This window comes from Serinus canaria, chromosome 21 (genome assembly GCF_022539315.1).
Source record: "Serinus canaria isolate serCan28SL12 chromosome 21, serCan2020, whole genome shotgun sequence".
NCBI classification, from domain to species: domain Eukaryota; kingdom Metazoa; phylum Chordata; class Aves; order Passeriformes; family Fringillidae; genus Serinus; species Serinus canaria.
The window spans coordinates 3,748,285-3,770,981 of NC_066334.1; the positions used below are offsets into that span (position 1 = coordinate 3,748,285).

At 52.5% G+C, this 22,697-nt stretch overlaps 2 protein-coding genes across 6 annotated transcripts in view; both read left to right on the forward strand.

Annotated features, from left to right (window-relative positions):
• LOC103820834 (kazrin) overlaps positions 1 to 2,018 on the forward strand; it is a 91,953-nt gene extending 89,935 nt beyond the window's left edge. For all 3 annotated transcript variants that reach the window (XM_030232756.2, XM_009095609.4, XM_030232757.2), the window contains exon 8: positions 46 to 2,018. In XM_030232756.2, coding sequence (XP_030088616.1) covers positions 46 to 213 — 168 coding nt within the window. In that variant the 3' untranslated portion in view covers positions 214 to 2,018. The remainder of the gene's footprint in view (positions 1 to 45) is intronic.
• Positions 2,019 to 8,153: 6,135 nt separating this feature from the next.
• TMEM51 (transmembrane protein 51) lies at positions 8,154 to 18,464 on the forward strand. 3 transcript variants are annotated; one of them, XM_018920440.3, is made up of 4 exons: positions 8,190 to 8,209; positions 9,462 to 9,656; positions 15,684 to 16,131; positions 17,315 to 18,464. In XM_018920440.3, exons 2-4 carry the CDS (start codon positions 9,635 to 9,637, stop codon positions 17,724 to 17,726), a joined length of 882 nt encoding a protein of 293 aa, XP_018775985.2. In that variant the 5' UTR covers positions 8,190 to 8,209; positions 9,462 to 9,634; the 3' UTR covers positions 17,727 to 18,464. The 3 variants fall into 3 exon arrangements, with proteins under 3 accessions (XP_009093856.2, XP_018775985.2, XP_050838559.1); XM_009095608.4 differs by lacking the exon at positions 9,462 to 9,656 and having other exon boundaries at positions 8,154 to 8,209; XM_050982602.1 differs by lacking the exon at positions 8,190 to 8,209 and having other exon boundaries at positions 8,216 to 15,340.
• The last annotated feature ends 4,233 nt before the right edge of the window (positions 18,465 to 22,697 follow it).

Consider the following 22,697-nt stretch of genomic DNA (forward strand, 5'->3'; position numbering starts at 1 on the left):
GAAAACCTGGATGCCTAAACTTGTGTCTTCTCCTCCCTCCCACAGTCTCTAGAAGACCTGGAAGACCAAAAACGGAAAAAGAAGAAAGAGAAGATGGGCTTTGGCTCCATCTCCAGGGTGTTTGCCCGGGGGAAGCAGCGCAAGTCCCTCGATCCCGGTCTCTTCGACGGGACGGCCCCCGACTACTACATCGAGGAGGACGCGGACTGGTGACGGCGCCAGAGCCTCTCCCGGCCCTGCACATGTACATATCCCTATCCCACAGCCCGTCCCACCTGTGGACCTGTTACCTGTTGTCTTGGGAGCGATGCAGCTGTGTCGTAACTTCAGTTTTTTCCCTTTTTTCCATGTTTTTTTGTTGTTTTTTTCCATCTCGGTAACTCCTTTGTTGTCGCTTCAGTTTGTCCGTTTGGGTTGGGTTTTTTTTTTTTCTTGTTTTGGGAGGGTTTTTTTGTTCTTTTTTCTTGTTCTTTTGACAAAACTTGAAACTTGAAGGACTGCTGTGTCTCTGTAAATACGAGAAATATTGTGCACTTTGTGCTTGTGATGTCTCTTGTCCGAAACCGCTGTTTTCCGGAGCCCAGCCTGCGGGATTGTCCTCGCTTGGGGACAAAGGACCTGCCCAGCTGAGGGATCTTAGAGAGAAAACACACAAAAACAACAACAAGAAAATCTCCTTCGCTGTGATGTCTTCCTGGCCGAGCCCCGTGGAGGCAACCCGGGCTGGTTGTTACGCCTGCCGGTCTGGAAATAAGTGTTTTAACGTTCCTTTTTAGTTGTTTTAATTTATTTGCACAAACCCAGAGGAGCTATTCTAACTAAATTATTGCAGAAGTTTTGGGATTTTTATATTTTTCCACGTCAGTTGGGATGGGGCGGGGAGGAGGAAGGGGGTGTTTGTACTGTACTGTCCTGGGAAGTTGCTGTTGGGGGAGACTGGGGCTGTGGACCCCCCCAGCCCAGGCTCCCTCAGCTGCCCCAGGAGCACTTAACGCCTTGGAAAACGCAAACCTAAACACATGCCGGGAGATCAGATGGGGGCAAGCTGGTGGGAGCTTTGCCCACTGTTTTTCCCTGCTTTTGGGGGGTGCTCACCCTTTGCTTCAAGTAAAATTTAGGGGGATCCGGCACGAGCTGGGAGAAAGGTGATATCCCAGATATCCCATATCCCGAGAGATTGCTCACATAGTGTTACTGCCGTCAGAGGGGGCTGGGGAAATCGGTACGAGTCCCCACTAGGGAGGTTTTTCTGGCTCTGGGGTGATTTGGAAGCACAGGTGGAGCTTGTTTTTCCAAACTCCTTGGAAATGCCCCCAAACCACCCCCCGGTGCGGCAGCCACTCCCCCTCTCCACTAACATGTGCCGCGCTCTGCTTATGCCAAGATAAGTACCTTATGCTTTAATGCTTACAGTATAATTTTAAGCTCTTAAAAAAAATGTATTAAGATTTATTTAATGAACTATAATAGTGTATTATTTTTCTTAATTCTGATACATGCGCCCTGGTTGAAAAAAAAGGGTATTTTGTCTTAAATCACTGAACTAAACCGATGCCCTCGCGCTGTATATTCCATTCCAAGGGATGATGCAGAGAGGCCATGGAGGGGGTGACAGAGGGACCAGTCCCCCCAGGCTCTCCTGGGGTGGCAGGGCAGGCTTTGCCCCATGGCATCTTTTCTCTGCAGAGAAGCATTTTTATATATTTTGTTGTTTTGGTTTTTTTTTTCCTTTGTTCTCCTTGCGTTTTTATAATTTAAACTCTAAACCACCAGAACAGATGAGCGATCTCCTTGTTATCAAGTAGTTTCCTTTGCATTTCAGCTTTTTTGTAAATTAGGAAGTAATTCTAAAAATTACTAAGAGGATGATTTATTTAAAAGAGAACTTTGCTAAATAGCATATGAATTATGGGTAACATTAGATTTAACTTTTCCCCCTGTGAGCGGGGGAGAATCCTTGAAGGCATGGATGCAAATATAAAATTATAAAAGATCTAAATAAAGCTTATTTTAAAGTATGGATGAACTCCATGTGGTTTAATTGGAGAGCCTGGATGGGTGTTGGCATCTCTGTCATGGCACCAGGGTACAGAACACCCTGAGTGGCCACGTGAATTTTGGGGGCAGGATGATGGGAGGATTCAGGAGAAGGCTGGGCCAGCTTTTCCCAGGACCAACTCCCAGCCAAATGCCTGCTCCTGGATGCAAGAATGCTGGCAGGAGGCTGGGACTGTCTGCATCCATATGAAATGGGGATTTCAAGGGTTTAAGGTAAGTAAGGACAGCCAGGAGATGTCCTGCTCGGAAATGGAAAATATGAGAAGGACTAAGAACTGCAGAAAGGATGGAGAAATCAGAAAGTGTTGTGCTCCAACTAGATAAATTACTGTTACCAATGTAGAGGTTGATAAATTATTATTGTTACTTTTATTCAGATTACATTGGTCACCTGTGTGCTGTGCCAGCACTTCCAGTGGGGCCTGATGCCATTTTGGGGTCAATGGCTGTTTTGTAGGCTGGAGCAAAGGCAACCTGCAAAGAGTTTCAAGCCTATAATCAGGGTACAGATCAAGAGATATACCTTTTCTTCTATTTTTTTCTTCTGGCAGAAACAGCCTCCTGGGTTTGGGAGCAGCTGCAGAGCAGGTAAGAGCCACCATAGTGTGAAATGGGGAGAGCTGGGACAAAGAAAAATAGGAAAAACTCAGGAGAAGCCAGCTGGCTCTCCAACTCTATCACCTGCAGCTGGAATCAGCATTAGTGGGAACTACAGGTGGCATTAAAGGGCAACTGCTGAGCACAGTAAACATGAGCTGGGCACAGACCATGGTGGGATTTGCTGCACTTGGAGTGGTTCCCTGCTGAGATTTGGTGTTGTCCTTTGTGCAGGGGATGGGGTGTGCATGCTCATCCATCCCATCCGTGGTTTAAAAAGTTTTGGGAGCCAGGAACGTGTCAAGTGCCACACCAGTACTGGCAAGGCTTCTGCCCTGTGCCATGGGAACTGTGGCAGACCCTGTGCAGGGTGGCACAGGTCACCACCCTCACCTGAGCCACAGCAAGCAGAGGGGCCAAACTCCCTGTGCCTGTGATGGCCTGGGCTGAGGGAGGGCTTCTTGGTGGCTTTGTCCCCCTGACTTGCTCTTCACTGGCAGTGGAGGCTGCAGGAGCCTCATCCCTGCTGCATTCCCACACCAGCCTCATCCCTGCTGCATTCCCACACCAGCCTCATCCCTGCTGCATTCCCACACCAGCCTCATCCCTGCTGCATCCCCCATCAGCCCCGTCCCTGCTGAATTCCCACACCAGCCTCATCCCTCCTGCATCCCCCATCAGCCCCGTCCCTGCTGCATCCCCGCCGTGCTGGTTGTGCAGACTGTGCTGCGCTGCTGCCACCGTGTGAGCAGTCCCCGAGTTCCTGTGCCCCGGCTGTGTTTGTGGTAGGTGTGATCGCCCTCCTTGGTGCACTTTGCGCCGTACACGTTGCTGTGCAGCCTTTTGTGCTCACCAGAGCCTTTTCTCTGGCGAGGACTTTAGACTGAGAAAGGCAAATATCTCAATGTCACGTGGGGACATGGGGTGTTGTGGGGGATGGCCGGGTACCCCACAGAGGGTGCTGTCCCCAGCACCTGCTGGTGTGTAACCCAGCTGTGCTGGTGCTGGCATCATCTCTGGGTGACATTACAACAGAAGCTGGGTTTACCTGCTGTGCCACAGCCTTGCCCCAGTAACCTGAGGATCAGGAATGGGGTTGAGAGGTCACAGCAGGGAAACGGGTGAGTCTGGGACATTTCCTGCCTCTACACTGACTCACCCCATAGCTTTAGTTGGTGATCTCCCCAGGCTGGATTTTTGGTGATAAAGAGCTAAACTGATGTACCCCAAACAGGTGAATCAATCATCAGGAGGTTGGTGAGGTTTGGCATGGAGTGGGTCACAGAGTGTGGGTGATGGTGATCTCCCCAAAAACTGGTGTCAAGGGCTGCTGCTGAGGCTGCTGGTTTACTGCTCAGGACTGCTGAAAATTTGGGAATGTGCCTGTCATTAATTCACCTGTTTTCAGTGTTTTCCCTGGAGGAGTTTTACCCTTGTGCTGCTTTTCCAAAGCCAGTACTGGAAGTGTGGTCGAGCCCTCGCCTGCTCAGCCCAGGGGATGCAGCAGTGCCTGACGGGATCCCTCACTGCAGACCACCTTTGGGACATCCTGCTCTGCCACTCTCCCAGCAGCTGTCCCCACATCAGCCCCTGTTTACCTTCCCACTGCCCCGACCTGACACCACCACGAGCACCAGCAGAGCACGAGTGGCTCCACTCCATCCAGCCAGGACATTGGAGCTGTGACAAAGCCTCCTATCCAGGTAAGAAGGTTTCCTTGGAGTTTTATCACTGCTCGTGATTGATCTCCCAGCATTTTCCTGTTCTTGGACAACAGCTCTCATTCACCACCTGCTCCTAATTTTTAACAGCTAGATTAATCTCTGCTGAGCTTTTAAATAACCAGCTGCACAACACCACTGTAGCCCTTCTCTTCCAGCTGTGTCCTCCTCAAGCCCTGGCTCTCCTATTCCCAAGTCCTGCCCAAACCAGAACTTTCCCAATGGGATGCAGCAGCCCCGGAGCAGCTCCAGGAGGAAGCAGCAGGTTATTTACTGTTATTACTGTGAACACAGTGGCTTTATTTACACAGTTTTCCAGCTGCAGACGTGCGAGTGCTCGAAGCAGCAGCCGGTGACCTGGCACGGTGGTTGGACTGGTTGGACCGGCACCGCCAGGTCCCGCAGCCCCGGGGACACCGGATCCTCACCCCGCCAGGAGGGGCTGGCAGGTCACACCCTCCCACCGGTAGCGTGCGGAAATGCCTCCCAAGTTGCTGCTTTTCCTCTTTTTTCCCACTTGCCTGGCAGGTTCCCAGCCTGCAGCCCGGCAGGGACTCTAAATTGGGGCGCAGGAACTAAGGCATGAGGAAGAGAGAGAAAAGTACAGAGCAGTGTGTGTGGGCTGGGAATGGGATCTGAGGAAGCCCATCGTGGAGCTGGCTGGGATGGGCTTTCATCCTGGGGGCAAAGCTGGGGCCCTGCCATGTTCCATTATACATTACATTTATACATAGATGTATATTATATTTCTGGTGTTTATTCACTGTTAACATTGTGACAGCTGTGACATCTCATATATGTCAGTAATACATTTAAATGGATTTACAACATGCAAAGTATATACGATTTCATGTGGAATTTGCAATATGGCATCTTTCTAAAATATTATAATGCTATTTAAAATCATGTCATCTGAATTGGTTTGGCCACATGACTTCCACTGAAGAATGAATATCCCATGCTCTACAGCCCTTCATACATTAGGATAAATACAGAGTTTAAACAAAGAAAACTGCAGGGACATGAAGAAGCTTGGTAAAGGGAGGGAAAGGGCTAATGGAAAGGGCAAGCATTCATCTGTGATGAAGCTGTTAACTCGATAAATCATCAAATTCCAGAATAGTTTGAATCAGAAGAGACCTTGAGACAATCTCATCCCACTCCCTGTCATGGGCAGGAACACCTCCCACTATCCCAGTTTGCTCTAAACCCCATCCAGCCTGGCCTTGGACACTTCTAGGAATGGGGCAGCCAAAGCTTCTCTGGGCAGCCTGTGCCAGGGCTTCCCCACCCTCACAGGGAAAAACTTCTTCCTCATATCTAATCTAGATCCACACTCTGCCAGTTTGATCCCATTTCATCTTGTCCTATCATTCCATGGCTTTATAATAAAATAATATTACAATATAATATAAATGTGCAGTCTGGTGGCTCTACTGACCTGACTCCCAGGGATGGGCTTTACCTCTTTCAGGACAAGCCATCCACCTGTGGGTATCCAGGGGTCAGCTGGAGCAGTGCTTTTGCCTCACTGTTGGGAAGTTTTGGAGGAATCCAGGAACATGTCCAGGCTTCCACGGGTGCCTTTAACATACATATTGAGCGCCTTTGAGCAGGAAAGAGCAGGGAAATGTGCCAGTGAGCAATTTCTAAGGCAGGATAATGTGAGCCCCTGGCACCCCTGCACACAGCAGTGCATCAGATGCTCCTCTGAAAGGCCCTTTTTGTTGCCTGCTGGTGGCTCTGGTGAGGCTCCAGTTTCCACCTTGACATTCCTGTGCTCTGTACCCTGCATACCTGGCTGGATAATCACCTAGAGAAGTCCCAGCCTGGGACTGAGCAGGGAGTTTTTGCAGGGGGAAGATTTGAGCTGCCAGAGATAAATCTCCACATTGGGATGTCTGCAGAGCTGGAAAGGGAAAGGAGCCCAAGGGATGGATCTGAATACACTATCCCACAGAGAGTGTGTGTGAGAGAGGAAGGTGTTTTGCAGCCATCCAAGCGGTGAAGGCGAGCCCCCCTTCCTTGATCCTGCTCCACTGCCACTGAAAAGCCCATTCCTGGCCAATATTCAGTTTTGTGGAGTGGCAACCTGAGGAACCAGGTAATGAATGTCCCCTCTGTGCTCACAGTCCCCAGGGTCTCTGCAGGGGGGTGACATGGCTCGGGCACGGAGCTCTCCCTGCGCCAGCTTGGTGACAGTCACTGTGTGAAGTCCGTGTTCCCCCCCTTTCTTACAGAGAAAACAATTCCCTGTTATGTCTCCTGACTGCCAGAGCTGCTTGGGATGTCGGGTTTGTGTCTGACACAGGAAGGTGGAGAAGGAGAGTGGGAAATCCACCTGGAGTGGGGCGAATTTGCCTGAGCCAGGGGCCAAGCGGAAAAATGCAAAACAATCCATCCAAGGGGAAAAAAAATGCAGTTATGTTTAATAATTATTTCTTTTTATAGCGCAGCTCTTGGAATTGCCCTTTGATTAGAGGGGGGAGGTATCACAGGCAGGTGAGTCAGTGGAAAATACCATCAGCTCCATGTGGGATTGTGCTGGTAGGGAGAGATGCAGGGAAGCAGCGGGGCTTTCCCAAGCATCCTGAACACCAGTGGCCCCAAGGCAGGGCTGTGGAGCTGAGTCACGCCAGGTGATGTGACAAGTTTCATTTGGTTCACGATGGCTTTTGCCTCCACAAGGTCTCGCAGGGCTTAAGGGACAGGAAAAACTGCAGTGGCTGGTCCAGCAGCATAGTGATGCAGTTTTTTTGCTTGGATCAGGAAAAAACCCACCCTGAGTATCATCTCTAACAGGATTTGAGTCCTTGGTGGTGTTTATTATTACAGCTGGGTGTGAGAAGAGCCTGGAAAAACACATCCTCATTGCTGCTGGGCTGGCAGCCAAGGAGAGGTGACACTGGACACAGCGTTAGTTGCACTGAAGTTTGCCAGAGCCCAGCTCTGCTCCCCGTGGTTCAGTCTGGAAACCATGGGAATGTCTGGCTATGAGGCCAAGGCATGTGGCCAGGAGACATGGTGAGGGCTGTGCCTGAAACAGCTCTTCCCAGCACACGAGTGGTTAACTAGGAATGTTTACAGAGGGCAGCACACTGATAAAAAGAGCTTTCCAGGCTCCCTGTGTGTGCAAGCTTGGCTTTGCTCTGTTGAATGCAGTGATGAGCCTGAGTGGTTGGAGTTCTTCAGAATGGGGCTTCTGCACACAAAGCTTGGAACTGATGGAGTGAAAGCTCCGCTCATTGCTACAAGAGTTTTACAAAGCAGGTCCATTGCAAGATGGGTTCTAAACTGTAGAATAAAAACTAAAACTTTCATTAGGTGTTGGGCATAGATTTCCCCATGGGAGGATGGTGAGGCCCTAGCTCAGGTTACCCAGAGAAGCTGTGTGGCTGCCCCATCCCCAAAAGTGTCTAAGGCCAGGTTGGATGAGGTGTGGAGCAGCCTGGGATAGTGGAGGGTGTCCCTGGACGTGGCAGGGTGAAACGGGATGGGCTTTAAGATCCTTTCCAACCCAAACCATTCTGGGATCCTTGAAAGCAGAGATGCGGGGCTGTGATGCATCAAGCAGGGGCTGCAAGTGCTCCGAGGGGTGACGCGATCGGCATCCCCAGTGTGACCCACGCCTGGTTCTGGGGGTCTCCCTGGTGGTTTGTGGGGAGCCTCCCGAGTGTTTTTGGAAGTCCCAGTTCCGCCCCTCCACTGTTTCCTGGAACGGACCCCGGTGCCCGAGGCGGGAGCGGCGGGGCCGGTCCCGGGAAGCGCCGCCCCGGAGGCCGGGCCGGGGAGGGCGGAGCGGCCCCGCAGGACCCACCGAGCTGCTGCCGGAGGTACGTGGGTAAGGGGGAGCCGGGAGGGGACGGGACCCTCTGTTCTGGGACCCTTCGGAGCTCTGGGAAGTGGGAGCGGGGCGGGCTGGGCTCAGCCCCCCCGGGAACGGGACCGGGAACGGGACCGGGAACAAGAACGGGATCGAAGGGGAGTCGGAGCCGAGTCCGGCTCGGGCTGAGCTGGAATCCCTTCCAGAGCTCGGGAAAACACCTGCAAATCGGGGGAAACACCCCTCAGAGCGGGAGCAAACAGTCCCAGAACGGGGACGCGCGTGAGGGAGCGGGAGCGGCCGCGTTTGGGGGCGGCGGGGCCTTGGGGTCAGCCCCTGGGGACACTTGGGCTTGGGGCACCTCGTCAGCCCTGACGGGCACCGGGCTGGCCGTGCTGAGAGTGGGGGCAAGAGTGGCTGTGGTTTCGGGACCCATCAGCTGGCACTCTGAGGGAGGATCAGCAGCAGGGAGGGCACCGGGGAATGTCCCCCCGCCGAACTCAGGCCCACGGGTGGCAGGAGCGGCACACGGGTCCCGAGCCCGTGGTGGCGATGCCCGTTCCCGGGAAGGTGCAGGAGCGGTGTGCGAGCCGGGCTGTCGGGAAAGCAAACAAAGCCGAGGAGAAGGACATTCCCTCAGGCCAGGTGGGGGCCGGGCGGTCCGTGAGCCCAGCGCCGGTCACCGGGGCTTGTTCCTTCCTATGGTGCCATTGCCGCCCATGAAGGAGCGGCCTGGAGCTTTGAGGGGCTCGGCAAACCCGCAAGTGTCTCCCGAGCGTGTCGCAGAATGGCTGTCTGCTGAGGTTGGTGTTGGGTTTTTGGATTTTTGGTGGGGACGAGCGTCGCTGAGCACAGCATAGCTGGGGTTGTTGGGAAGTGTGGATGTGTGAGCAGAATCCAGCAGCTCCATGAGCTTGTCCTGTGTGAGATGGGTTACCCTTGGCTCTGTGTGGTGGATGGAGCCTGGTGAGGTGAAGCTGCACCTGGAGGTGTGGTCCTGGCTTTCCAGCTCCTTACAGCCTCTCTGGAGCAGACCTAGGCCACTGCCAGATGGGATGCTGCCACAACACATGCCTCTACAACAAATCCAAGCATCCTGCAGCTGTCCACAGCCCTGGATGTCCTGGCATGAGAGGCAGAAAGGGAAACCTCCCAGGTGTCAGCAAAGAACATGTGGGTGTGGGGCTGGTGAGCCCAGCCCTGGGCTCGGGTGACTCGGAAGTATGTGAAACACCTTTGATTTTAGCTGTGTAATTATACAGCTTGGAAAACCCTTGGGAAGGGAAGTGGCTGGGGAAGGAGGAATGTTTGGCCACCGGTGCCCTGGAGAGAGCTGAGTGCCAGTGCCTGGCGCCGTGGCGGTGCTGTAGGAGATGCCAGAGGGCCAGGGCTGGGCAGGGCTGTCTGCCTGCCCTCCTGCCTGGAGCCTGGGAGGATGGATCCCTCCAACAGCCCAGGTATGTGTCTGCCTCCCCGTGCTGCTCCAGCTTTTCTCATTCCCAGTGTATTTCACAGGCAGAAACTGATGTCAGGGCTCTGTAGAAGCAGCTAAATATCCTGTGTGAGCGGTGCAGGTGGCTTGGAGCAATGTAATCCCCAGCAAACCTCCATCCATATCAAAATACCTGTGCCCCCCTTGCGGAACACGGCTGCTCTGAGCCTGGCTGCTCCGTGTCGCTTGGCTGCCCAGCCTGCTCTGTGTCCCCAGGCTGGCTCTGTGCCCTCCAGCATCACTGCTCACTGCCTTCCTGCTCTGGGGGCTCCTTGGCTGTCCACAATGGGTTTTCTTTGGTTGGAAAAGCATGGGAAGAGGTGATGCTGTGTTGGGGAAAAACATGTTGCTGGAAGTGCAGGCAGAGGATGAGGAAGGTGGTGCTGGCGAGGCCGATGGCAGCCAGTGAGAAGTGGCAGGTTAGTGGCTTGCAGGAAGGGGAGATAACTATCCAGGTACTTAAAGCACTCCAGAGGGGCTGGGAGGAAGCAGGAAAGCTGAGTTCTGCTTCAGAGGACATCAGAAGGGCAGATGGATAATGTCTCCCTGTACTGGAGGAGGGTGTGTTTGTCTGGGTGTTATCTGGGGAGAGGTCCCAGAACAAAAACCAGGGGGAGGCTGGGGAGGAATGGCTTTATCTCAGCTGAAACAGCAGATTAGAATTAAAAAAAAAAAAAATCCAAACACAGAGGTGCAAAGGGGTGTCCAAAGGAAAACCGGAAGGAGAAAGAGTCAGAGTGCTGGGATTTTCCCAAGCAGGCATGCTTTCCCAGGCCTAGGTGCACAAGGAATTCAGCTCCCTGGAGAGAGGTGAGCACCCACGTTGCCTGGAAAATACAATAGATCTTCCACAGTTAGAGTGGATGCAAAAGCAAACCTTTACTTGAAAGCTTTCAGGTATACAATATGGCAAAAATCACACATGGTATAGTAATTCTACAACTTTTATAAGGTTAGTCGATTAGTATACTTATACTCTCCAATTAAAAGGTTGGTTGATTAGGCCATAATTCCAGGGTCCTGTCACACTGGAAGCAGTCCAGAGGTTTTTTTTTTTGCTCCACTTCTCTTTTGTATGGTCCAGATTCTGTTTGGAAAACAGGACATCCTTGTAGTCAATTCTCTTTTTGAAATCAGACTAAACAGTATTTTGGGAAATTGTTTCTGAGGTTAGTTTATTGTTCCTAAATGTAGAGAAGAAAGATAGGAAAAGTACTGGGAGTTACAGCCATGCATTAACAATCTACAAAGCTACAAATCCACCTGGCTGGCCGGGTGGAAATATATGCAAAATATATGCAAATTATTAAATATATTTTTATATTAAATATATGAAAAATATTAAAAGCTAAAAACCTTAGGCATCACCCCAAGCCCCCCTCCCTGGTTTAACAGAGCTGGGCCTGGAAGCATTAGTGTGGCAGTTGGTGCCAGTGCCAGTCCCAGAGGCAGGAGCAGGAAAAGCCCCAGGACAGTGTTTACACAGCAACCAGGACACAGCCGGGGCTCGCTGACCTGCCGAGAGCCGTGCCAGCGTGGCCTCGGTGGCCACGGCAGCATTGTCCCCAGGAACAAATGGCAATGTCCTGAAACACAAACGCAAAAGGACTCTCTGTCCCTGTCCATTGCCACTGCAGCAGGCACTGCTTGGATGGGTATAATGGAATTATGGGGAGAAGGAGTCTGGGAGGCAGTTTCTTGTATCTCAGTGGCAAAGGCCAAGGTGGTGGCTGCTGCACAGTCATGATTACAGCTCTGGAGTTTGGCTACCGTGCCCTGAGTGATCCGTGCCACTTCAGAAGCCCTTGGCAACTGTGCCCACAATTCCCAGGGACGCAGCAGAGGCAGGTGCTTATGGCTTGGGAATGGTCAGGCATGGCTTTGTGGAAATGGGGTGTTTTGTGGGCCCTGTCACTGTTGTTCTGCTGTGGAGGCTACAGCCAGCTGGGTGGATTGCAGCAGTCTGAGCCTGGGAATGGGCTTTGCCCTTGTTTTGCAGGAAGTGGCAGAGCTGGGGGCCCTGGGCTCCCTCTGGAGTGGGAGAGCCTTGGGCAAGGTTTGAGGAAAATATCACTGTTCCCCCAGTGCTGCCTACAAGGTACAACTGAGGAGGGGTTGTTAAAAATTAAATTGAAGAAAGAGGGTAAAATAACTCTTAAATGTCTGTGGGGAATGCTGTGGGCAATGGAGATGTGGATGTTTTCTTTTGTGCTCTAGGCAGAAGTGTAAGCAAAATGTGGAAAAGCCCTGATAGTCTGCATGGGGCTGTCTCTCCAGATTCCTGTTCCCTGGTGAGATGCTCTGAAATGGGTTGGGCTTCATCCAAAAGATCAGAAATTGGCTAAATCAGCAGCAGTGCTTCTTTTCGTGACTCAGCTGGATTTCTCTGGCTATTCCCTGCATCCCCTGGCTGCAGCTGGCCAGAAACATCCCTGTTCCTGGGGCAGGGGTAACAGGGGCAGCAAGAAGGGACAAAAAGAGAGAAACCATGGCAGAGAGCTGGAAGTAGATGGGCTTTAAGATCTCTTCCAAACCCAAACATTCTGGGACTCTGAAAATACCTCCCGAGTCCTGACCTGTTGCTCTTTAAACCCCCACATGGAGTTTTGTGTTCCTGGTGGGTTGAACCCCTGTGTAATGCACGGGGCTGTGGCCATTGCAGGAACAAGCTCCTGAGGATGTGCCTGGCCAGGATGTGCCTTCCCAATTAGCAGGGAAGGAGGTTAATGAGGAGGTTCTCTGGGTGGAAGCATGAAGATGAAGGGAGAGCCTTGTAATCTAACAGAGAGGAGACTGGAATCTTCGGATGGTTGGGTTTATTTTCCCCTAGAATTTTCCAGATTAGTTGTGTGACTGGTGATGGAGTCACACCCTGTTTTTTGGAGGCAGCTCTGAGGGGCTGTGTCACTCTGGGGAGTGAGGAAGCCCTGGAGCTCATCCCATGTCTGGTGACTGCATGGGGGTTCGACCTGTTCCCTGGACTGCAGACTCACCTCCTGTGATCCTGTGACAAAGGTGTTACTGCTGGAGCGTGAGTGGGAAGGTGATGTCATGGCAGGGAAAAATCCAAAGGTTGTGGAGGGCAGAGGAGCGTGGGTGCTGTGAGGGCAGCAGGGGGTGTCGGGCTTCCTCATGAGTCACCCAGCAGGGCCACAGCTCCTCCCGGGGCACCGGGATGAGGAACACGATCCGGGCTGACCCTGTCGGGGGGTCTGTGTCCCACGGAGGGAGCTGTTCCTGCTGCTGCTCCTCCTGGCCGCTCGTGTGGTGCTGAGAACGGGCTTATCCCGAACCTTCCCGTGCCCGATTAACACTTGGAGATGTCGCAAGAGCATCCTGGAAGGGCTCCGGAGCTGCAGGAGTAGGGCAGAGGTGCGGGAAGCCCGGAGGAGGTGTGGGTGCCCCCAGGCTTTGCAGCCCTGCTGGAGGAGTTTAATGGTTTGGAGATCCTGGTGTAAATCATTGCCAGGGCAGGGCAGGGGCAGGCAGGGAATGGGATGGAGAGGGTCTGGTTTGCAGGCAGAGGAGAAGGGGGCCCTAGGGCCTGGAAAACTCAGGCACTGCTCACCCACCTGATATGGGGACAAACTTTTTACAGGGCCTCTTGTGAAAGGACAAGGGGAGATGATTCTAAAGTCAGAAGGATACTTTGAACCGGGTATTTAGGAAGAAATTCTTCCCTGTGAGGGTGGTGTGGCCCTGGCACAGGTTGCCCAGAGAAGCTGTGGCTGCCCCATCCCTAGGAGTATTCAAGGCCAGGTTGGATTGAGCTTGGAGCAACCTGGGATAGTGGAAGCTGTCCCTGCCTATGGCAAGGGGTGGGATGAGATGAGCTGTAAGGTCCCTCCAACCCAAACCATTCTGTGATGCTGGGATGAGCTTCCAGACAGTGCTGGAGCTGAGGCAGAGACAGCAGCAGCTCCCTTCCCGGGATACTGACGTCAGGGCACTGTTGGAGCAGCGATAGGAACAGCTCTGGGAAGCCAGGAGAGCAGCTAATTCAATGGAGAAAGAGACTGGAATAGCAAGTCTCCTGCTTTAATCTGATTGCTGGGCTGATGGGTAGCACTGCAATGGATCTGTAAAAAACTTCCAAGCACAGGGGTGACGTAGGAGCTGAAATCCTGCCCACTTCCAGGATTGAGGTGCCTGAGGGGAGGCACAGAGGCTGTGAGCGGGCACAGAGGTTTAGACACCAGGGGTAGATGTGATCAGCCATGTGTGTGTTCTGTGCCCACCGTGGGTGCAGTGCAGTTTTCCTGCCCCAAGGCCATCACAGCTGTTCTCAAGTGAAGTCTTGGCTGGCTGATGTGTTTGTGGCAAGGATGGGAGCTCAACTGGATCATCAGGTGAGGGAAAAACTCCACAGGGCACAAGCAGAGAGCAAAACCTTTGCGTGGGAGGGCAGAGGGCAGTGCTGGTACCACCAGTGGCAGGCTTGGAAGCGCTTGGGTGGGAGGATGGCTCTTGGGATGCAGGTGAGAACATTTTGAGTGCAGTGCTCTCCACAACCTCAACAGCTGCTCACTAGGATGGAATTAAAGCTGGGCTCAGTGGATACCTTCCCCCAGGAGCACACAGAGCAGCAGCCTGGGCTGGAGCTGGCAAGGCAGGGAATGACGGGCTTGTCCCTGCCTGCCTTTGGCAGCTCTCACTGAGCTGGGATCGGCAGATCCTGGGTGTCCCTGAACCCCAGAAAACCATGGGGAACAAGACTTTACCCTGCCCAGAGCCATGTGGGGCCAGGGATGTGTGCAGAGGGGCTGGGACACCCCTCTGGGAGTCTCCACAGCTGTGCTGGAGCACAGGCAGTGGGCAGGGAAGTTCCTCTGCAGATTCCTCCTCTCCAGGCTTGCGTGTATGTCTTTTCCTGCTGCAGCCACTCTGTTTTCTGGGAGTGCTGTTTTATTCTGGCCCTTGACCCTGCAAACTGGGCGTGCACTCAAGCTAAACAAGCAAACATGAAACTTTTGTGCTCAGGAGGGTTGAGCTGAAGGGTGTGTGGAGGGGGTGTATGGATATAGCACCACTGACAGCACAGACCACAGCCACCTCGAGCCTAACCTGGCATAAAGAAGCCAGGGAGGGAAGGAGAGATCCCTGACATGGCACATCCATAAACCTGCACAGCTCACTGGGCTGGAGATGGGGCAGTTCTGCTGTGAGGATGCAAGCTGCCCACCCATGGGTCACTGGACCCGAGGCCAGGGAGGCGAGTGGGCAGGAAATGTGGCTCTGTGTGTTTATTTTTGCAAATCAAGCACATTTGGTCCTGGTGACTTGGAAAACAGTCAAAGGAGGAGTTCCCATCCATGGCCTGGCTGGTCGGGAGTGTTTGTGCTGGACATCCCTGAGGGATGCAGCTGGGAAACTCAGCACCAGTGTGTGCTGCTCCAGGGAGGGTGAGAGCTGGCCTGGAGTGAGCCAGGGGCCCTACCAAAGACTCACCATCCCAGCAGCCCTTGCCAGCAGCAGCCAGGGGAAACCACAGGTTTGAGCTGGCTGGGAGGGAGGCAGTTTTGGTTTCTGTTCTCTGGGCAGGAAGGCGTTCCAGGGCCGGCAGCCCGGGCTGTGAGGAGCCCTGCTCCCTCCCAAACAGGGGGAGAGGAGAAGCTGTTCAGCTAGAGGTGTGTTTCTGAGCACTTCCAGGTGGGTTTGCATTGACAACAGTTCTTGAAATCGATTTTGATGGCCTTCTTTTGGTGCTGTGAAGCTGTCAGTTATCACACTCCTTAGGACAGGCAACCTAAGCCCTTAGCAAACATCACTGATTTGATTGCTTTCAAAGGTTGGTGGATATTACAGCTGAGAAAGTAGAGAAGGATGGGGATGAGGAAGGATCCAGGAAGGATCTACCCTGCTCTATCCTGACATGAACTCCTCAGCTTGAGGAGCTTGAGATTCCAGTGTCAGGTGGATAAACTGGTGCCGAGGTGGCTGCAGAGCCTTTGCTGTGTGCCGTGCGCTCACCACAGCTTCCCTGTGTCCCCAGAGCTCTCTGCCTGCCCGGCCCGGGGGCCGCACGCATGCCAGCAGGGCTGCAGCCCCCGTGCTCCGAGCCATGCGGTGACGTGGGCGCAGCCCCCAGCAGCCATGGCCCAGTCCCGGGCCAACGGGTCCCACTACGCCCTGACGGCCATCGGGCTGGGCATGCTGGTGCTGGGCATCATCATGGCCGTGTGGAACCTCGTGCCAGGCTTCGGCCCCCCCGACAAGCCCGGCAGCCAGGCCGGCAACAGCAGCAAGCCCGACCGCGGCTCTGGTGGCATCCTCAAGAGCAAAACCTTCTCGGTGGCCTATGTGCTGGTGGGGGCAGGTCTGCTGCTGCTCCTGCTCTCCCTCTGCCTCAACGTCCGCGACAAGAAGAGGCAGAGCGAGGAGCTCACCATCGCTCACGTGCAGCGCCAGGTGTCGGCGGAGCCCTCGCAGCAGGAGGACAGGTGAGGAGGAGTTTTGGGGACAGAGGGAGAGGGATCGGGTGTGGGAATGAAGCCAAGGGCTGTTGTTACTCTGGAGGATCTGGAGGAAGGCAGCGTGTGCTGAAATAAGGAAGCACATACCATAGTTAAGGGCTTTGGTATGTCCTGGAGATGGGAAAGGAATGAGCCCAGCTGCATTTATGCAGCTGTGAGTGGAAGGGAGCCCTGTTGGTGTGTGAGGTGGGGTCTAGGCAGAGCTGAGGCCAGGACAGCCTTGGGAGAGGTGCCGCTCCTGGCTGGGCTGGCACATAGGAGAGAGCTGAGGGAACGCTGGGCAGGCTGCTGGGTGACACAGAGAGCAGGAGGCTCCTGCCACAGGCCTGGAGAGCAGCCAGAGGGGCAGGAGAGGGGCTGACTCTGCCTCGCTGGGTGCAGCCAAGGTGCCAAACAGCCTTGGAGACTGGCCTTGGAGTTTAGACCCGGTGAAAGTCTGCAGGGCTCAGCTGTTTGCTCAGGGAGTTTTGTGGGGCAGAGCAAAGGCTGCTGCCACAGCAGGCACAGTCTGGACAAGCACAGGGGAAGTGCTTCCTGTGCAGAGAGAGGCAGGGGAGCACTGAGACAATGTGGGGTGCAAGGGGACAGGAGGTGACAATGGCTTTGCTGGTTCTTGTCAGGATGTGCACATCAAAACTGATTTTCCGTGTTTGATTGGAAAGTTAACTTCAGAATGCCAAAGAAATGGCAACTATTTTGTGCAGGTACCTGTGCATAGATGGTGGCATAGAGTAGAGAATAGAGTTGAATCTCTTTGAGAAAAACTCAAGGTACCCAACCCATAAGACATCAGAATGACAGAGGGGTGATGCTCTTTTCTAATGTATTTTGACTGATTTTTGTGAGTGGAGGAGAGAAACTGATGTTCTCTTGAGGGAAGAAATCACTGCTGGGCAATAGAAAAGGGTCTGTGGGCAGAGAAAGTGATGATCAAATATGGCCATAAGTCACAAGAAAATAAAATCTCTCTGAACTTAGGTGGGGTCACTATTTATTCTATCAAGCAAAAGGAAACTGGCATATAATGGAGAAGGGTATAAACTATTTCTGGTGGGGTGGGGTGGTTCTATTCTTCCCTCTCCATCCCCTTCCCAATTGAAGCCGAAATGACAAATGACACGCTGCCCAGACTTAACTCTTTCCCCTCCAGCCAAGAAGAGGATGAAGACGTCTCTTCCCAATATTACGTGCCCAGCTACGAGGAGGTGATGAACACGGGCTACTCGGAGCCCAGAGACTCGGACAGGAGCAACAGGCTCAGCGTGTCCCTGCCCTCCTACGAGTCCCTGGCAGGGCTGGAGGAGAGCGGCGCGGCCCCGGGGGCGGCGGGCGCAGAGCCCGGCCCGGAGAGGCCGCCCAGCCGGCACAGCTCCCGCCTCAGCAAGCGCCTCAAACCCCTCAAGGTGCGCAGGATCAAGTCAGAGAAGCTGCACCTGAAGGACATCAGGCTAAACCTGGCACAGGGCAACAGCAGCGTCCCTATCACCATAGAGCCCCTCACCCCTCCGCCCAAGTACGAGGAGATCCAGGAGAAAATGCCAGTGGGCCAGCAAATGCCTTAAAAGAAAAAAATGAGGAATCTGTGATGCTGCTTGGTTGAGGGTTTTTTAAAACCCACCATGCCAAGAGGGGGTTGGTGTGTGGGTGCACAAGCAGCCAGGGCTCCCTGGAAGCTGCCACGTGGAGGACGTGCTGTGGCACAAGGATGGGACTCATTTTCCCTGGGACTGGGTTTTACAAAAGACTGTGGGGAAAGAAACCTGAACACCACAAGTTCTGCTGCTGTGAAGTAAATGAAGGCTGGACATGCCAAAAGTGTCACTTGTGGTGTTTGAAATGAGACCACCCAGTGCATCCTCTCATCTCCTCTCCCCCTCTCTTCCAGCAAGACTTTTCCAAGCCACCAAACTGATGTTGCAGAAGGATTTTCCAAGTGGAAAAGTGAAATGTTTCTTTTTTTTGGGTGTCTTTTCTTTCTGAGGAAGGGGAAGCGCATTGCCAGAGAAGCATGAAGGCTTTCCCTGGCTCCCAGCTGGGCTGGGCTGGTGGCCCAGAGCCAGCCCTGACTCCTGCCAAGGTCTCTGCTGGCTGGTGGGAAGCAGCTGAAAGGGGCCTCCTGCTCCTCAGGGAGAGGATGGATTTCTTGCCTCTGCTGCTTTCCCTGCTGTGTTTTGTGCTCCGTTTGAGGCAAATGGGTGACTCTGGGGGTTGGGAGCTGCGTGTGTCAGAGCCAGGGCTGAACCCACTGCTGAGCATCCTGTGCCGGCAGGCTGGTCCGAATAAATGTTTTGTATGTTGTGTTTGCTTGTGTGTTTTGTACATTGGATGTGTGTTGTAAACGTTGTGTGTGTGTATTTTTCACATTGTGTGTGTGTTTTTCACGTTGTGTGTGTGTTTTATACATTGGATGTGTGTTGTGTACATTGTGTGTGTGTATTTTGTACATTTTGTGTGTGTTTTTCACATTGTGTGTGTTGTGTACTCATGCATGGTTGGCCCTTCCCAAGGTTTGTGATCCATCAACAGATGCAGCTCCATGGGCATCCACATCTCCAGCACAGAGTTTGTTGTGCTGCCAGGATAGTTGCTTGGAAAAAGAAGAGGAAAAGCCCTAAACTAAACAAAGCAAACAGGAAATACTCACCCAGGCAGGCAGCAGCATGGCCAAGGTTTCCAAGGCTACTGCAGCCACACTGCCAGCTAGGACATGGCCGCTTTTGGGGTCATTTTGTGCAATTCTGATGTGTGAGTTGGTTGAGCCACTCGTGGCTCAGGTTGTGTTGGGTGGGAGGTTCCTGAATGAGAAGTTGGTTTCTTGGTGCAAGCCTTGCAGGTGAGGAGGCTGGGCAAGGTGAGCCTTTCCAAAGTGCTCAGAGTGTTTCCAGCTGGAATCCTACACCAGGACCATCGGGAGCCACAGAGGGGCCGAGGCAGCTGAGCATGCTAAAACAGGAGGGGGATGGAGGGAAGGGAAAGGGATGTGCTGGAGCCCTCCATGCAAAGTGTGGAGGTAGCAGTTAGTGCTGGGACTGACAGCCAGGAAAGGGGCTTGGCAAAGCAGGAATGAACCTGGAGCCACCTCCAGCAGCATCCCCTGCCTGGCCCTCACCTGCTCCCACTCTGCAGAGGGAGCAGATCGCCATGCAGCCCTGGAATTCTCCACCTCAGAAAAAACAGCTTTGTCCTTCAGGACTTCAGCTCCCCCCAGGGCACCTTTGTCAGCAGCTGCCAGGTCAAGGTGAGGCCGGGGCACATCCTGAGCTTCGGCACCGGGAGCGTCCTGCGAGCTGGTGCTGGGTGGGGCTGCCCAGGTAGGGCTGGGGGTGCCCGGGGAAAGGTGGGTGGGTTCTGCTGCCCAGGGAAGGCTCCAGAAGTAGGAATTCGCTCCCAGCTCCCCTGGGCAATCCTCGGGAAAGGCGAGGCAGGGCAAACGTAAAGCTGGAGCTCCCTCTGCTGAAGAAACTCGGGCAGTTTGGTAGGGAAAAGGAAAAGCACGGCACAGAGATGCACTGGCTAAGGTAGATCTGGAAAATTACCTTTCCCTTTATTTGCATTTTATGTTTCCTCCCAATCCACTTACTAAGAGGGTCTGGAGCTTCTGTGGCTGCAGAGTGACCAGTGGAACCTGGATCTGCCAGCAGGGTGAGAAGCTGCTGCAGATGGAGAAGGAAAAACCTCTCTGGCTTGGAAACAGAGTCACAGGGGAAGGATGTGGTGATGAGAGACTACAGGAGGAGATGTCCTTTCCTTTCCTTTCCTCTTTCCTTTCCTTTCCCCTTTCCTTTCCTTCCTTTCCTTTCCTTTCCTTTCCTTCCTTTCCTTTCCCCTTTCCTTTCCCTTTCCTTCCCTTTTCCTTTCCTTTCCTTTCCTTTTCCTTTTTCCTTTCCTTTCTTTCCCTTTTTTCCTTTTCCTTTCCTTTCCTTTCCTTTCCTTTCCTTTCCTTTCCTTTCCTTTCCTTTCCTTTCCTCTTTCCTTTCCTTTCCCCTTTCCTTTCCCCTTTCCTTTCCTTTCCCCTTTCCCTTCCCCTTTCCTTTCCCCTTTCCTTTCCCCTTTCCTTTCCCCTTTCCTTTCCCCTTTCCTTTCCCCTTTCCTTTCCCCTTCCTTCCTTTCCCTTCCTCCCTGTCTTCTCCCTTTTCCTTTCCCCCTCCCCCTTCCTTTCCCTTTTCTCCTTTTTTCCGTTCCCTTGTCCTTTCCCCTTTGTCCTTTTCTTCCTATTCTCTTTCCCTTTCATTTTCCCCTTTCCTTTCCGTCCCCTTTCCTTTCCCCTTTCCTTCCCGCTTTCCGTTTCCTTTCCTTTCCTCCTTTCTGTCCCTTCCTTTCCCTTCCTTTCCTTGTCCCGTTCCTTTCCTTTCCTTTCCTTTCCTTTCCTCTTCCTTTTCCGCTTTCCTTTCCCCTTCCTTTCCCTTCCTTTCCTTTCCCCCTTCTCCTTTTCCCCTTCCTATTCCCGTCCTCCTTCCCGTTTCCCCCTTTCCTTTCCCCTTCTTCCTCTGTCCCCTCCCTTTCCTTTTCCTTCCATTCCCTTTCCTTTTCCGCTTCCCCTTTCCTTTCCCCTTTCCTTTCCCCTTTCCTTTCCCCTTTCCTTTCCCCTTTCCTTTCCCCTTTCCCCATTTCCTCCCTTTCCAGCAGGACCAGCCAAAGCACATGTAAGACGGGGTTATTTGAAGAGATATTGCTGGTTGGAGATGCTGAAGAGCAATCCCCCCAAACCAGGACCTGGAGGTGCCAGAGTTCCCTCTCTGCAGGGGCTGCAGCAGAGGCAGTGATGGATCCAGCAGCAAGGATCAATCTGTGTTTTGCAGATGAACACCCTGCAGAAAGGCTTGAGCCAGGTTTCAGCCAGAGTAACAGAGAATAAAAACAAAGAGGGATCATGAGAAAGGCACAGAGGAGAGACAAAAAGAGCAGATAAGGATAGACAGATTTTCCTGTGAAAGTGGGATGAGTGAGGCAAACAAGCAAATAAAAAAGAGGAAAGGAGCCTTTTCCACTGTCATTTTGCCATTTCAAACCCCTGTTACATCATCTCATGCTGGGGGGAATATTTTCTCTGGGTCAAAATGGAAGCATCCCAAATGTGCAATACTTGGAATAAATCTACTGATACAGACATCCCAGAGACTGCTACAACTGCAGTGATCCAAAGGAAGCCATTTCAACCCTGTAAAGGAGCAAGAATAACTCAGAAGTGTCTAAAAGTTTTGAAGGGTGAGAATGGTTTGGACGAAGAGAAGAACCCAGAATGCCTTGAGTGGCACTTCCTAAAGCAGCTGAACTACCTAAAACAGCTTTTTTGGGTTTTTTTGTGTTTTGTTTTGGTTTGGGGTTTTGTTTGTTTGTTTGTTATTGGGGTTTTTTTCTCCTGGAAGAAAGAGGCAGATGAGAAGAGTCCACAGTGGTGAAAGAAACCTGAGAAACTCAGGAGCTCCAGCCTGACTGAGATGATTTCCATTCCAGGGTGTAGTAACACTTCAGTGAGAGATCCCAAGACTTTTTTTTTTTGTTCTTCTCTGATATTCCATAAGATTAAAAACCAACAGTGGTCCCTAACCCAGTCCAGAATCCTGGATGTGCACTTCGTAACAGGAGCTTCCTCCTCAAGCCAGGTCTTAAGAGCTCTCAGAGAACCCATCACACCCCAGATAGCTCAGCTACCTGGAATGGCACAAAATCAGCAGGATGGCTGCTCAGGTAGTGTTGGAAACAGAAGAGTTTTAATAAAAGGCAAAATAATAAAGCTCTTACCTGAGCAGGGGCAAGAGGTTCTTGCTCCTGCCAAAACACTCCACAAGCAGTATGTGAAGGCAAAACCCATTGCCTGTAAAAGTACAGAGCATTCAAATGCAATAAAACTACAGAATAAAATTTTTTAAATTAAAATTTAAAAAACCAAAGTTATACAATTCCTGACCAACATGGGGTCATAAAAAACTACAGAACATATCACAAGCACAACCAGAACCCCACTCAAAAATCCTAACTCCAACCATAAAACTTAACACTAACCCCAAACCCTAATCCCTAACTAGAATCCCCAAACTCTAACCCTTAACCCAAGCCCTAATCCTAACCAAAACCCCAAATCTCAGTCTTTGGGCTCATTCCAGTCCCAGAGCACCGAGCACATTCCAGAGATTTCTGACTTCTCCTGTACCCCACCTCTCCTGGCCTCTTCAAGCCACATCTCAAGCTACATTTCCATCTGAAAGCCCTATAATTCTACATTCGGGATTTCTCATATTCTAAAATCCCGTATATGATACGGCAGATACGGCGGGTTGTTTTTCAATCAATTTTTATATAAAGTACCGTTATTTCTCAACAGATATAAAAACGACAAACACTGCAGTTTCAGTATTTTACACACACGCACACGGTCCCTGTGAATTTTCAGGCATTTTGGGGCAGTTCCCTCCCTTTTTGGGGAGCCCCTGCTCCCCCCCAGCGCCACCGCAGCATCGCGGTGACATTGGGGAATGCCCCAGTGACGTCATCCCTCCACAGACTCCAACTCCCGGCATTCACCGCGCGGGCCC